Consider the following 13,759-nt stretch of genomic DNA (forward strand, 5'->3'; position numbering starts at 1 on the left):
CCATGTGTCAGTGCCGAGGGTGGGATGTGGGAAAAAAACAATCGAGTTTTGGCTCAAATCAAGTTCAAGTGTAACAGTGGGGTCACTTTTTGGGGACGTGGAAGCCGGTTCGCTGACCGATCCACCGCCACGATGGTGCGTACTGCCAACTCGTCGTCTCAGCTGACTGTCTCAGCCGGCCCGGGATGGGATGGCACACACACACACACACACACACACACACACAAACAGACAGGCACGCACAGGCACCCTCTGCTGCAGAAAGGCAGCCTGGCAGGCGAGCGTGGACCCGTGGCCTCCCTTAATGCATTACGGGTGCTTGATTCTTCGAGGCCCTGGGTTTCAACGACACTGGACGTTCCCTGCTTTTGAGACATGCTCGGCCAGTCACCCTCGCCGTCAGACAAGCAGCTGGACAATGAGCTCAGCATGCCAAGAGATTGGCATGCTGACACAGGCACATCGATCATCTGGGTGCCGTGTGTTGCCATTGTTCAGACATCCAGGGAACCACAGCCTGGACACAATCGATCTGGCTCAGCTGGGATCGCATTCTTGGCTCGCCGCTCACCGTCATCGCCTGCTTGCTCGCTTGCTTGCTCAACTGTGCAGCCGCCGGGCAAGAGCAACAAGATTGCACAGTTCCTGAACTACCGCATGCGCATCACCACCGATGATGGCCGCTACTTGATCGGTACTTTCATGGCCTACGACAAGCACATGAACATTATCCTGGCCGACTGCGAGGAGCACAGGAAGGTCAGTGCCGCAGTCCAACCAACACTGCCCCTTTGCATGCAGCCTGGCCATTCATCATCTTGGCCCGCAGGCACACGTGCACGCATTACAAGGCTTTGCTCATGTCTACCGAATCTGCGATCCGCACATTCTTTCGCTCTTCTCAACGGTCTCGTAGGTCAAGCCCAAGAAGGGTGCCGACGAGAAGGAGGAGAAGCGTACACTGGGTCTCATCCTATTACGTGGCGAGAACGTCTTGGGTCTCTCCATCGAGGGCCCACCCCCACAAGAGGTATGCAGCTTCCGAGCCTCATTCGCTGCACCGGTTTCAAGTGGCGATTCGCTCATCACACGATATCCCTCACACGCAACTGACACGTTTCACCTCAAATCTCTCACAGGACAAGCGCACGATCAAGCTGGCAGCCCCTGGTCCTGGCGTTGGTGTTGCCGCTGGTCGCGGCATCGCGCCCACTATTGGCGCGGCTCCCACGGGCCTGATGGCCCCGGGCCGCGGTGTTGGTGCCCCGGCACCTGGTCACATGATGCCTGGACCACCCGGCATGGGCCCGCCCGGCATGGGCCCCCCTGGTATGGGCCCCCCTGGTATGGGTCCCCCTGGCATGGGCCCGCCTGGCATGGGCCCGCCTGGCATGGGCCCCCCGCCTGGCTTCCGTCCCGGAGGTCCACCTATGGGCCCCCCTCCCGGCTTCCGCCCTCAGTAAGCCCGAGGCTTCATTGCGCACGCATTTGTGCGCTTGAGAGGCATTGAGTGCCCCCCTTCCCTCCCTTTTGGCCGGTGCATGGCGCAGAGCCACACCGTCCATTTTTTTTCTTGCTTCTTTACCCTTGCTTGCATGCCCGTCCCCTTTTCCATCCGTCTTGGTTTTCCTTTTTCCTTTATTTTTTTTTTTTTTTTTGGATCTGTTGGACCACTGGCTATTCTGGATGTTGTTGAAGCGGCTACCTGTTTTATTGCTGTCACCGTTTAAGCAGGGTGACAGTCAATTTTTTTTGGGTCGGCTTGGTGGTTTGATTTGGTTGGGCTGGAACGTGCTTTCTCGTCCAAACGGCTGTCCGTTTATCTCGTGTGTTGTCTTCTTATGTGTCACTCCTGCCTGAATCGAATCTCCAACAAACGGCTTCACAGCGTTGCATGCCGAGACCAACTGATGAGCTAAGCACTTTTGACTCTGCTTCCAGTTTGATCCGTCAAATTTTTTCCTCGTGGCTCATGGGACGGTTCTACCACCAACCGATGGCAAGATACACACTGGTCATTCTTTCTTTCTTTCTACACACTGGACCACCATGGCCAAAGGGTCTGGGCTATCATACACCGACACGGCCTTATTAGTTACGAAGAAACACCGCCAGAAAACATTGGGGTGCCGACACCTTCACTCCTCGTCATCCAGGTCTCCCAATCGCGTTGACATGAGATTGCCGCGAAGCTCGCGCTGTGAGCAAAGAGAGAAGAAACAAACAAGAACGTGATCAACAGCAACGCGTGAGCGTCGGCTCCTAGACTCTTTTGAACCAAACAGACTACAACCATCCTCTTCAACGCACCTCAAAGGATGTGGGCGAAAGCACAGAGAGGGAAGGCTCAAGCCAGGGTGCCGTCGAGCTGTCTCCACAAATGGAGCCCAAGCCCTATTATTTGAACAAAGTCCCACCATAAGGACGGATGAGACAAATCCGAAAGACGCTGTCGCATCCAGGCATACACTCACTCGAGCTAGTGACTGGCGCGAATACAGCTTCTTGACTGGTGAAGCCTGCTTTGCCCGAGCAGCCTTGGCCTGCAGCTTGGATGAAGTCATGGGCTGTGCCTTCATGGGCGAAGAGACGGTCGACTCATTACGCAAGCTCAGAGGCACCCGCTTTGGAGTCTTGCCGGCGGCCGTGAGCGCCGTGTTACGTCGCTTAGCACTTGTGGGCGTGCGTGCGACCGCTTTGGTGACCCGACGCGGGGTCAGCGGTGTGGAGCCGTACAGCATCTCATGTTCTGTCTGGTTCTTGGCGCGTTGCCGACGTTGTTCAGCCTCCAGATGTTGCTTCTCCTGCTGGCGACGTCGCTCATCCTCCAAGGTCTCCAGATACGGGTTGCCGTTCACCTGCAGGAAAAGGATGCATTTTGTTTGACAATCGCTGTGATGAGAAAAAAGCCGCTGTACAACTGTCAAGAGCAAGGAGGAGTCATCCGCATTGCCAGCGAGGCAGAACATGCAGCGAAAGCGAACCAGGAAGACTTCGCCATGCTCATCCTCCCAGTCCTGAATGCGCCGTTCCGCTAGCTTTGCGCTCTTAGCCATACGATCCAAGCGAGCCAGTAGGCCACCGCGATTGCGTAGTCGATCCTCGTCGGTCGTAGCTGCCAGCTTTGTTCGATAGGACTCTATGACGTCGGCGGCCGCAAACAAATCCTTCTGGGATTGATATTGTTCCTGCAAATTGGCAATGGCTGCCTCCATTGCTCGGAGCACCTGTAATTGCCAAGCAACCACCACATTCAAGAAACCGTCAGCACACGCCAAAAACAACCCAGCTCACAACCTACGCACTGCAGATTGCGGGCGCCCTGTCCCGCGATCATGCAGCGAACGCAACACCACAGAATCAATGCGACCAATCCGTACCTCTTCACGCCGTTCCTCAGGGACATGGTGCCAAGCGTCATCGTCTTCATTGGCTGCGTCGATTTGCAGCTCATCCTCGAGAAATTCCTGACGCTCAATCTCACCGACGAAACATTTGCGCCACCACTTACAAAGGGCTTGATAGCGCTTGGCCAGAACCACCGGGAGCTTGGCCCGCTGAATCTCGTCCAGCCCCAAGTTTGCCTCGCGGATGATGCGGAGGGAGTCACCGTGGGGGGGCGGGGTATGCGCCTTGGCTTCGCGTGCGGCAGCTGATGGGAGGCCCAGCTGCTTACACACGACACGGCGCGCGCTCATATCCACTTCAAGCTCGGCCCAGCGACGATGCAGGTTGACCCAGGCCAAATTCACCATTTCATCCAGCTGGTCCTTGATACGCTGGAGCTTGTCTTGCAGGTGGCGCAAGCGACCGATGTTTTCAACTGACAGGGGTAGTGCGGCCACGTTCTCAATCACTCCTCGCTCAAAGTCATCCTCGGGCTCGTATGCAAGCTCGTGCCAGAGGGCCTGAATGGATCCCACGGTAGGCGCCACGGCTGACTGCCGCTCCTCCAGCTCACGCTCGATTTCGTGGAGGCGAGATTTGAGGCGCTCTATGCAGGCCTGTGAGATGTCGTTGTCGGCACAGAGGGGCGCCTCCTCTGGGCTCAGATCCAGTGTTCTGGCCAGGCCTCCCATGCGTGTCTCGAGGAACGAGCGCTCCTCGAGTCGCTGAAATTTGATTTCTTCAAGCTCCTGTACGCGAGACTCGAGGTCAGCATCAAGGCGGAGCAGTGAGTATTCCGTGTCAACGGTTAGGAGGGGCTCTGCGTCTTCGAGCTGCAGCTCGGCGCGTAAACCTTGCAGCTTCATCCGATTCTCTGCGACGAGCTGCACGATGGCGTCACACTGTTTCTGCTCCTCGGCCGCGAGCTCATCCACCAGCTGCTGAATGTGGCCCACAACTTCATTTTGGCGCGCCAGCTGTTCATCTTCCTCCAGGCCCAGGCGGGTCCAGAGCTTGGCCAAGCGCTGCCATGTCGGCAGCAGCGCATCCTGCGCGCGCGTCATCAACGCTTCTGCCATGGCGCCTTTCTTCACCGATGCAGATTTCAAATTGCGGCGGGAACTTGATATTGTGCGTTGAAAATTACACTATGGCCAATCGCCTTCACAACCTGGAAAGGATGACTTTCTCTCTCTGTGTCTCTCTGTGTCTCTCTGTGTCTCTCTCTCTCTCACATTCTGAACAAGCAGCGCGCGAGTCAGGTCAACCCCCCCCTCCCTTCCCCGCCTGGGGACGCGATTGCTGCGCTTTCGAGCGATAGCAGCTACCATAGGCTTGGGGGCGAGGCGACGCCACAAGCAGCAGCGCCATGTCGAAACGCAAGACCCTGTCAGCCGTCAAGGGCAAGGGCAGCAAGATGGAACTTGCACCCACCGAGTCCCTCAAGACGATGGAGGAATTTGCGGTGGGTTCGGCCGCTTGATCGCCCTCTGATCTTGTGACCACCCCGGCGCTTCCATCACCTCGGTTCTCGCCGCGATCCCTCTTGCTCTTGCTTTTCTGTGCTGACTGCTCCCGTGCAACCTGTGCCATCCTCTTTTCTTGTCCCCGTGTTTTGGGCCACACAGGCAGAGGATTGGCACCAACACTTACAACCCAAGGCACTCGCTTTTCGGCACTCGCTGGCCAGCAATGCTCGCGACACCATCGGGCTGCTTGATATGACGAACCCAAAGACATTGCTACCGTGCGTTGGAAGGAGGGGCAGTCGGTTTGCGACGATGGGGGTTGGGGCACAAGGATAGTATAGCGGCAAGTTCATGGCGTCTCATCTCTTGATGCTCCGGACTGCTGCTGCTCATTCCGGGAATTAGACATGTCATTCAAAAGCTGGGCCTTGCTGCGCCCGAAAGTAGCATGCGGGATAATGCCATTGCAGGACTCTACATGCGTGCCATCGCGTATGTTCCTGTCGTCGTCGCTACCCCCTCCCCTCCCTCGCCTTTATGAAACGCAAGCTTTCATCGTTTGCGCATCATGCGATTGGCCATAGGCATGCGCGCCGGTTCCACTTCACGCCCGTGGCCGCCTCAGCTTTGGTTGAGGTTGTGGGTCAGCTGCTCGCGCGGGTGGAGGGCAGCGCCACGCAAGATGCGCAGGTGGACTTTCTCAAGGATATCTTGACAACTCACGGACGGGTGGCTGCCTGGGTGCCCGGCTCGCCGATGTATGATTTTCATGGTCAACCCATCCTAACCGCCGCTACTGACTTTCTGTCTGAAAGGTAAGGGCAAGTTTGTTTGCTTTTGCAAACGAGCGCACACATTCGGGTGCATAGTCGTCTTTGGGAAAGGTGGACGTGGAGGTGGATGTGGCAGCGCTGGAGCCATCTGCTAGCCCGTGCCCTTAAGATTGACTTGCTGACTCAAATGTCCGGTCGCCTGTTCGCAGCTTTGTCTTGCATCACCGACTGTACGAGAACTTTTTCCGCACCCCAGCGACCGTCAGTGAAGCGCGCATCAGCACGACCAAAGTTCTGGCCCCGCTCGAGTCTGTTGCCCGGGTCGCTCCGTTGGCGCAGGCCTTAACTGCTTCAGAAGTTCGCGATCACCTCAAGGCTCAAAAGGTAAGCAGGGCTTTCAGGGCAAGCGCAGGACAAGGAACTGTTCACCCCCCCCCCCTGATTCCGAAGAGTGGTTTTGGCTCATGTGGGACCGTGGTCAAAACGTTGCAGATGACGGGTGGACTCGGGGGGGTCTTGCCTCAAGAGCTCAACCCATTTCAGGTAATCACTGCGGCCTCTTGTGTGGTCTGGCTCCGTGATTGAAAGGGGTTCTTCTCATGCCATGCATTCCATGTCTGGATCCATTTATCGGCCCTTTCTTGATTCTGGGACAGGCCAAGCGTATTATTCAGCAAGTGATTGCGGATTTCACAGAGCAGCAGCAACAGCAACAGCACCAACAACAGCAGCAGCAGACTCAACCTACCCGATTACATCATGGGGTACGCAGCGCGACCCAAACCCCGAACCTGGCATGAGCACCCCCGGCGAGCCAACGAGGGTGCTTCGCAAATAATTTCAACGTAAACGACCTGTCTCTGTCCATGTCTCTCCCGAACATGTAAAATCGATGAAAGAAGAAGCAGAGAAGAAAAGAAAATAAAAAGCCAGTGACAGTTGGTTGCGACTGTAACAGTAAACAGTCTCTCTCTCTCTCTCTCTCTCTCTCTCTCTCTCTCTCTCTCTCTCTCTCTCTCTCTCTCTCTCTCTCTCTCTCTCTCTCTCTCTCTCTCTCTCTTTCTTTTGTATTCCAATGACAGTTGGTCGCAGCCCCTTTCCCTCCTTTGGCTTCTCTCTCTTTTCTCCTTTTTTTTTTTTTTTCCGGTTCAACCCTGCATTTGGTTCAAGGCGGCATCGCCGTCTTAGTGTTTGTTGTCCCCCGTTAGTGTGGGCCGAGTGTGCCTCCCGGCGAGAGGAACGTTTCATTTCATTTGAACGCACACGCCCCACATTTTGGAGGCGTGTGTGCAGCGGGAGGGGTGATCATTTTGGTGTCTCTCGTCACCGTCACTCCAAGCCTAAACTCACTGAAGGGCTCTGCGATCAGGCGCCAATCGTGCATGCGCGAGCCATCAAGTGTTGATCTCGATTGCCTTTAAACACGCGGATACAAGGAAGAGCAGCCCGACTGCATCTCTCAATGCCATACCGTGCATCATGTCTTCGCTCAAGGAAGGGATGCGCGTGTGCATCAAGAAGAAAAATGTTGAGGGCTACATTCGTCATGTTGGTACCGTCGATTTTGCCGAGGGTGTCTGGATTGGAGTTGAGCTTGACAAGCCCGAGGGCAAAAACGACGGCTCTGTTCAGGACAAGCGATACTTCTCCTGCCCAGACAAGCATGGCATGTTTGTCCGCAAGACGCAAGTGGATGTAATTGAGACCCCCTCGAGTCCCACTCGGGTGGCCCGCGTGAGCTCACCCACCAAGCGTCCTGTCGCCAGTAAGTTCTTACGCCCCCTCTTTTACTTCCTGTACCGCTCACGAGCAAATCATGTGTCGTGACTGGCACCACCACCATCCGCCAAAAGCCTTGCTCTTCCTCTCTGACCAGATGTGCTCGGTGACCTTTGGTGGATTTCGCTCACATCTCGCCATCTGGAAACAGGTCGCCCCACAAACGTCGAGGTCCCGGCGGCAGTGGCCCAGCCCGCTAAAGAGGACAATCCGTCTCCTGTACCTGCCCCATCAGATCCACGCCCCACTTCTGCCCCAACCTCAAAGCCAGCCCAAGTGCCGGCCTCGGCCCCGGCCCCAGCCCCAGCTCCAGCCCCGGTCCCGACCGCTACCCCCGCCCCGGGTCCGAGCGTGGCCCATGAACCTGCTCAAAGCGCGCCACCGGTTACTTCAAGCCTGCCACAGCGAACCTCCGCACCGCATGCCTCGGCACCTTCATCAGCCTCCTCTCAAGTGCACGCTCCAGCCACCCTGCATCAACCAGACCACGTTGTCGTGCAAGGGAGGGAGCGCGCCGATTCGGCTCGGTCCATCAGCCCGCGACCCCAGACCCTGATTTCGTCCAGCTATGCGCGCTCTCACGAGGATCCCGCGCGCACCCGCGAGCTCGAGACTTTGCGCCTTCAGGTACAGCAAATGTCCGAGTACAAGGCCAACTGGCAGCAGAAGCAGGACCACCTGCAACGCCAACTCACAGACGCGAAGAACAAGGAGCACGAGCTCGAAGTGCAACTCGTGCAAATGGACACGGAGCTGGTCCGCCTTCAGGAGCAAGAAGAATCGTCGCGTTTGGACCGCGAGCTCTCGGAGGAACAGTGCCGCTTGCTCCAGGAGGAAAACGACGACCTGAAGGACACGGTCGAAGAGCTTCAGCTGCAAGTGGAGATCGTGCGCCTCGAAGGAAGTCTCTCAGAGCCCGGCGAGCCCAACGCAGAGGGTGCCGCGGCTGGTCCAGCACGCACTGAGGAGTCGATGACCAACGCCACCATCGAGTCGCTGAAGCAGAAGAACCGTCGTCTCACTGAAGCCGTGGTTCATCTTCGTGCCGCCACCCAACGCCAATTGGCTGATGTGGATCGTCTCACGACTCAAAACTCGGAGTTACAGGCCGAGGTGGACTCCCTCACCCGCGTCTTGGATCTCAAAGAGAAATCCCTCAACAAAATGCAGCAAGATCTGAGCTCCCAGATGGAGCAGGTCGACGCAGGGGCCAACGCAGCCGAAACCATTGAGGGTCTCACTCAACAAAACATGGTTCTCGAGGATCGCTGCCAGAATTTGGAAGAGGAGGTGCACGATCTCCGAGCCATGCTCGACATTGAATCACAAGTTAACGCCACGTTGGTGGAGGCCGAGCAGGCCGCTCACGAGGCCGTACTGGAGTACGAAAGCCAGAATGACAAGGTGCGCTTGTTTATGACACGTTGGCAACCGTCGCAATCCACAACCACCACAACCAACCAACCAACCAACCAACCAACAAACAAACAAACAAAGCAAGCAGCTCGGTTCTGGGTTACTCGCCTGCCTTACTCGTTGACGTCCATGTGCCTAATCGCGCGCCGCCCAACAGTTGATTCAAGCGGTGCAGGAGATGGCTGCCCGGTACGCACAGCAGCGCACAACAATCGAGGCGTTCAAGGAAAAGGTATCGGGGCTGGAGCAGCAGGTTTCGCTGCAAGCCGATCGCGAGCAGGAGCGCTTGGAGACCGAACCTGTGACCAAGCAGGCCCCCGTGGCTGCCCCATCGCAGGTAAAATCAGCATGAATGGTGTTGCCATGTACACCGCCATTGTCGGTGCCTCACGTGTCGGCCACGATACATTCTCAGAAGTCTGGCACCGCAATTCGCGAGCGAGCCCGCCACGTGGAGCACCTGCTGCATGCCCTCTCTGAGGACCAGGCGGCAGAGCACGTGGAATTGTTGAAGAAGTATCTTGCCGAAGATTTCTTTGTCACCGACTACAATGGTCTCCTCTTGTTGCTACTTTTGGAGCGATTTTCGCGCAAGACTGCCATCATTCGCCAGGCCGTGGAGGAAGAGTTTCACGCCGATGAGGGTGCGTTTCGAGTTCCACTGACGCCTCTGATTTGTGGTCGTTGGCGACACTATGTCAGCCGAAATATGACTTGGCGCGAATCGCTTGCGATAGCGCTGCAGAGCCACCCATTCTTACGCTGTTGTCCGCTCAAATCCTGCAATTGTCGTCGAACAGATTTGGATCACGCCCTAGGGGGGGACGAGCCTGCAGTCACAATTGAGCAGTACACCTTTGGTCAAAGCTGCATCAGCGCGCTGGACATGCTCAATGTCCACGCCAACTACTTGCGAGAGGTATTGTTGCCGAGGGGTGCCGGCATTTCGAGTGCCAGACGGCTCGACACTTTTGTCAAAAACATGGTTTGGTCCTGTCTTGACTGAGGGTTGATCTTTTTTTTTTTTTTTTTTTTTGCTTGATAGGCCATGCCCAAACTCTCCGCTGAGGAATATCGTCAGATTGGAGATACATACTTGGAGGTATGGCCAATGCTGAAGGCGCGGCGCTGGTCATTCCACCTTGGTCCGTAATGGTGCTCTCACGTTCTTGAATATGAATGTCTCGATTTAGCTGGCTCCACAAGAGGGCAGCCTCGACCGCCTTCTGAAGCATATTCAGGGTGATGGTCTGTTCCCCAGCATTGACCTGCGGCCCTTGTCTACGTGAGTGATTGCTCCTCGATGCCTGGCTCCAACCGTAGCACGTGTACTCCATGCGTTCTGATGGCTCGGTCTTGCTTGTGCAGGGCTGCAAGTACAATGGTTCGCATTTGCACCATGCATCTTAAGAAGCAGCATCCCCTGTCCGATCGCGACAGCGTGCAGGTTCGTTGTGGTGGATTTTGTGCATTCAACGGCATGGTACCGACCAACTGTCTCTCTCCTCACCTTCGCGCTACCTACTTTGCAGGCCTCGGCGACGCTTATTGCGAGCTCAAGTGATGCCATTATGGCGCAGCTATACCGCTTGGAGCAGCTGTACGCTCCCTCACTCAATACTGGTGCGTGTCGGCATCTGTGCATGCAGACGGCGGGTTGTATTCGACCGGCTCTCTGCTCTGCTTCAATGCGACCGTGCTGATTTGTCGATTTTCTTCCACTTTTTTTGTTTGGCCTCGATTAGATTCAGCATTGGGACCGCTCATTGGCCGGCTTCAAGCTTCAGTCAGCAATGCCAAGGCGTTGCGCACCAGTGCCAAGAAGGTCTGTACATGTGCATGCTGATGGCAGTAATTGTCACGTGCGGAACCACTCATGTCGACTCGATCTTGGCTTGCTTTGCTTGACGTCTTTCAACCCCTCGATCGCGTTAGATGTTGCGCTCGCTCCCCGAGCGCAATCAAACAAACACGGTCCAGATGGGCGCAACTGAGGTGCAGCGCCTCGAGGCTTTGGGCTATGACTTGCACAAGCTCGAGAACGACCTAGCACTTTGCTGCCGCGCCACGCATGTAGGTTCTGCCGGTACTCTTGACTCTCACAGACGTTGAGCTGCCTGGTGTTGGTTGTCTGCTCATGTACTTGTCGGTATGAGACGACGCTCACACGCCACACCCACGCGCTTGTATCGGACTGGCGCTTTGGTTCCATGTCCTCAGGACTACGTGCATGACACCATTACGCTCCGCAACTTGGACCTGGAGACTGCGCTCCAGGTGAGTCCCTCCAAAGTTGGCGGGAAAAGTTCTGATGCTTGTTTCTGTACGTCGGGGTTGAGTGTGGTGGCATGCGCCTGCATTGTCCCTGAATCGGGTTTTGCGGAATAGATTGCCGTGAGCGTGCGGTTGGATCTGACGGACGACGGCGAGTATCGAAGCAAGGCGGCAAGTGATGGCGCCGAAGGCGACACCCTGCCTGCGTTTGTCAAAGACCTTCTCAAGTCTGCCGGCGACAGTGTCTCTGATCTGGCTGATCGTTTGGTGAATGGCGAGTTTGATCACGTTGTCTCGCACGCCGATGCGGCTACCGGGTACGTCCAACATCTTTTGTGTGTGTGTGTGTGTGTGTGTGTGTGTGTGTGTGTGTGTGTGTGTGTGTGTGTGTGTGGTTCTCTCGCAACCAAAGCGTCTGTGCCATCCACGAGCAGCTTTTTTTCCGTCAATTTTTCAATTTTGACTGCCTCGGTCTCGACCTTGCTCTGCCACCTCTCTGATAGAGCACCAAAGGGCGTGTGGCTCGTTAATGCCGAGCGCATGCGTCGTGTTGTCAAGGAGACGCTCGACCTGCCCTTGCAGCTGGAGCGTTCCGAAGCAGAGCTTGTCGAGCTGCGAACTGAACTCAAGGTTTGCAGCCGCCACTGTTTCGAGGCCTCATCTTGTCCTGCACACACGCAAGCTTCTCGTTCCCTGACTAGGTCTGACTCGTGTTAACATTCTTGCTTTGCCCCATGCGCAGCGACGCGAACGCGAGACACTCGAGGCTCGCACCATTCTGGAAGCGAGTAAGAAGAAGGTGGAGGCCGTGCGCCACCAAGGGGACGAAGCGGTAAAGGAGAAAGAGGCCGAGGTCGAGAAGCTGCAAGAGCAGGTGCAGCAACTCAAGGACAAGTATGGCAAAATGTTCGCCGAGCTGGAAGAGGGCGCCTCCAAGTACGAGCGAGAGTGCGCGGATTTGCGTCGGAAGCTGCATGCCTTTACTGGCCGTCGTCTCGGCGGTGCAGCGACGGCTGGCAACGCCAACAGTGCCGATCTGCGTGCAGCCCACCTCCAGGTGGATTTGCTGGTTCAGGCGCTGAGCGATGCTCGGCGCGAGCTGGCTGCGTGCCAGGCGAGTGCAATTCGCACGACCTTGGCTGAATTGCCGCGCCTGTCAACTTGTCAACCACTGCCAGAAGCCATCAAGGGCTTTGGTGGCTTAAACACGCGCGCCAGTCAGCTACGACAAAGTGTATTGCACCGTTGCGCAGCTGTTAGCGTTGTCGACGTGAGCAAACCACGCAGCGAGCGTAGTCAGACTGCCAAGGCTGCGCTGGCCAACAGCATGGCCACCGTGCGAGGCCTCCAGGAGCAGTTGCAAGAATTGCGAAAGGACATGGTACCTGCCTTGCGGGCTGCCACTGGTGCATCGGACAGTAACTTTGACGTGGCCTTTGACTTGGATCGAACGCGCCTGCAGGCCGACCGCGCGCGTGCCACCCCCTTTGCGCGCATTCGGCTGGTGGAGCCCATTGCCATGGCCGGCTCGCGGATACGCGTGGGCCCTGCCGAGTTTAAAAAGCTGCATACCACGTTTGCCTAGGGTTTGCATAACAATTTGTGTCTGATGTCATGTGCTTGTGCGTGCTTGGCTGCGTGCAACCCGAGCCACTCGGGCCTATCGTTCGGCGTGTATTGTCATTTCATGTTGTCGTGAGTTGAGCCAAAGTTATTCTTCATGTGCCCGTTAGCTGCAGCTTTGATTCATCAGCGCACCAACATGGACTGTCGTTGGTAGAGTGGAGCATGATTGTGGGATAAGAATGAGGCCGTGTTATGGCCAAGGTTGACACTTAACCAATTGGAACAGGGAAGCGGGGAGAGAAGCTTGGGGGCCCCGCGCACAAAATCACCTTCTGCTTGGACATGATTTTTTTTTCGGCTTGCCATTGCAAAGGGAAAACAGAAAGCCACCCACAGTCACGGCGCATGCACATGCTTTATAACTAACGTTAGGCCCGAGGTGTGTGGACGTGTGAGGCCGCCGGTTGTCCCGGTTCCAAACATTGACATCCAGCCGAATTGTGATGGCGACATGGGCCAACCAAGCTCGGACACCTCCGCTTCCTTTTTGCTCATGAACAAGTTTCTTCTGTCAAATCTTGAAAGTGTAGACGATATTTTTTTAAAATGTATCAAGCGCGCTGTGCGCAGAGAGAATTTTGTTCAGGTTTCCAGATCCACAGCCTGAACTGCCTGAAATGGGCATTTCGGTGACCAGCATTTCAAGGAACTCATAAAAAAAACTGTACAACACCATTTATGTATGACATTTTCTTACAAGTCGGCATGACTTAACGTCAACCTCAGACACTGTGGCCGAGTGGTTAAGGCGCTAGCTTCAGGTGCTAGTATGTTCGCATGCGCGGGTTCGAGTCCCGTCGGTGTCAACTTTTTTGTTCTTTCATTTTTGTCGACTTTTCAATGCTCTGATTGCTATAAATACCAAATTACATTGCTCAGTTATCGTAGCTTAACACTACTTCTCAGACACTGTGGCCGAGTGGTTAAGGCGCTAGCTTCAGGTGCTAGTATGTTCGCATGCGCGGGTTCGAGTCCCGTCGGTGTCAACTTTTTTCTTGCAAGAAACTCGTGCGCTTCTTTTCTTGGCAGCGGCCC

General features: G+C 55.8%; 4 protein-coding genes across 4 annotated transcripts; 3 read left to right on the forward strand and 1 right to left on the reverse strand.

Moving 5' to 3' along the window:
- Positions 1 to 639: 639 nt before the first annotated feature.
- MONBRDRAFT_3442 (uncharacterized protein) lies at positions 640 to 1,021 on the forward strand (the record flags this gene model as incomplete). The annotated part of the gene is made up of 2 exons (XM_001744484.1): positions 640 to 759; positions 923 to 1,021. Coding segments are annotated over 2 exons (219 nt in total), but the record flags the coding sequence as incomplete, so codon positions are not given.
- A 1,007-nt stretch (positions 1,022 to 2,028) lies between these two features.
- On the reverse strand, positions 2,029 to 4,466 carry MONBRDRAFT_31889 (uncharacterized protein; the record flags this gene model as incomplete). Its single annotated transcript, XM_001744691.1, has 5 exons — positions 2,029 to 2,198; positions 2,311 to 2,394; positions 2,475 to 2,858; positions 2,985 to 3,227; positions 3,381 to 4,466. 5 exons carry the CDS (start codon positions 4,464 to 4,466, stop codon positions 2,139 to 2,141), a joined length of 1,857 nt encoding a protein of 618 aa, XP_001744743.1. The 3' UTR covers positions 2,029 to 2,138.
- Positions 4,467 to 4,756: 290 nt separating this feature from the next.
- Positions 4,757 to 6,478, forward strand: MONBRDRAFT_7142 (uncharacterized protein; the record flags this gene model as incomplete). Its single annotated transcript, XM_001744485.1, has 4 exons — positions 4,757 to 4,852; positions 5,016 to 5,134; positions 5,839 to 6,013; positions 6,326 to 6,478. 4 exons carry the CDS (start codon positions 4,757 to 4,759, stop codon positions 6,476 to 6,478), a joined length of 543 nt encoding a protein of 180 aa, XP_001744537.1.
- Positions 6,479 to 7,117: 639 nt separating this feature from the next.
- On the forward strand, positions 7,118 to 7,321 carry MONBRDRAFT_3756 (uncharacterized protein; the record flags this gene model as incomplete). Its single annotated transcript, XM_001744486.1, has 1 exon — positions 7,118 to 7,321. A coding segment is annotated over one exon (204 nt), but the record flags the coding sequence as incomplete, so codon positions are not given.
- Positions 7,322 to 13,759: the final 6,438 nt, after the last annotated feature.

The sequence above is a fragment of the Monosiga brevicollis genome, genomic scaffold (genome assembly GCF_000002865.3).
Source record: "Monosiga brevicollis MX1 MONBRscaffold_6 genomic scaffold, whole genome shotgun sequence".
NCBI lineage: Eukaryota > Choanoflagellata > Craspedida > Salpingoecidae > Monosiga > Monosiga brevicollis.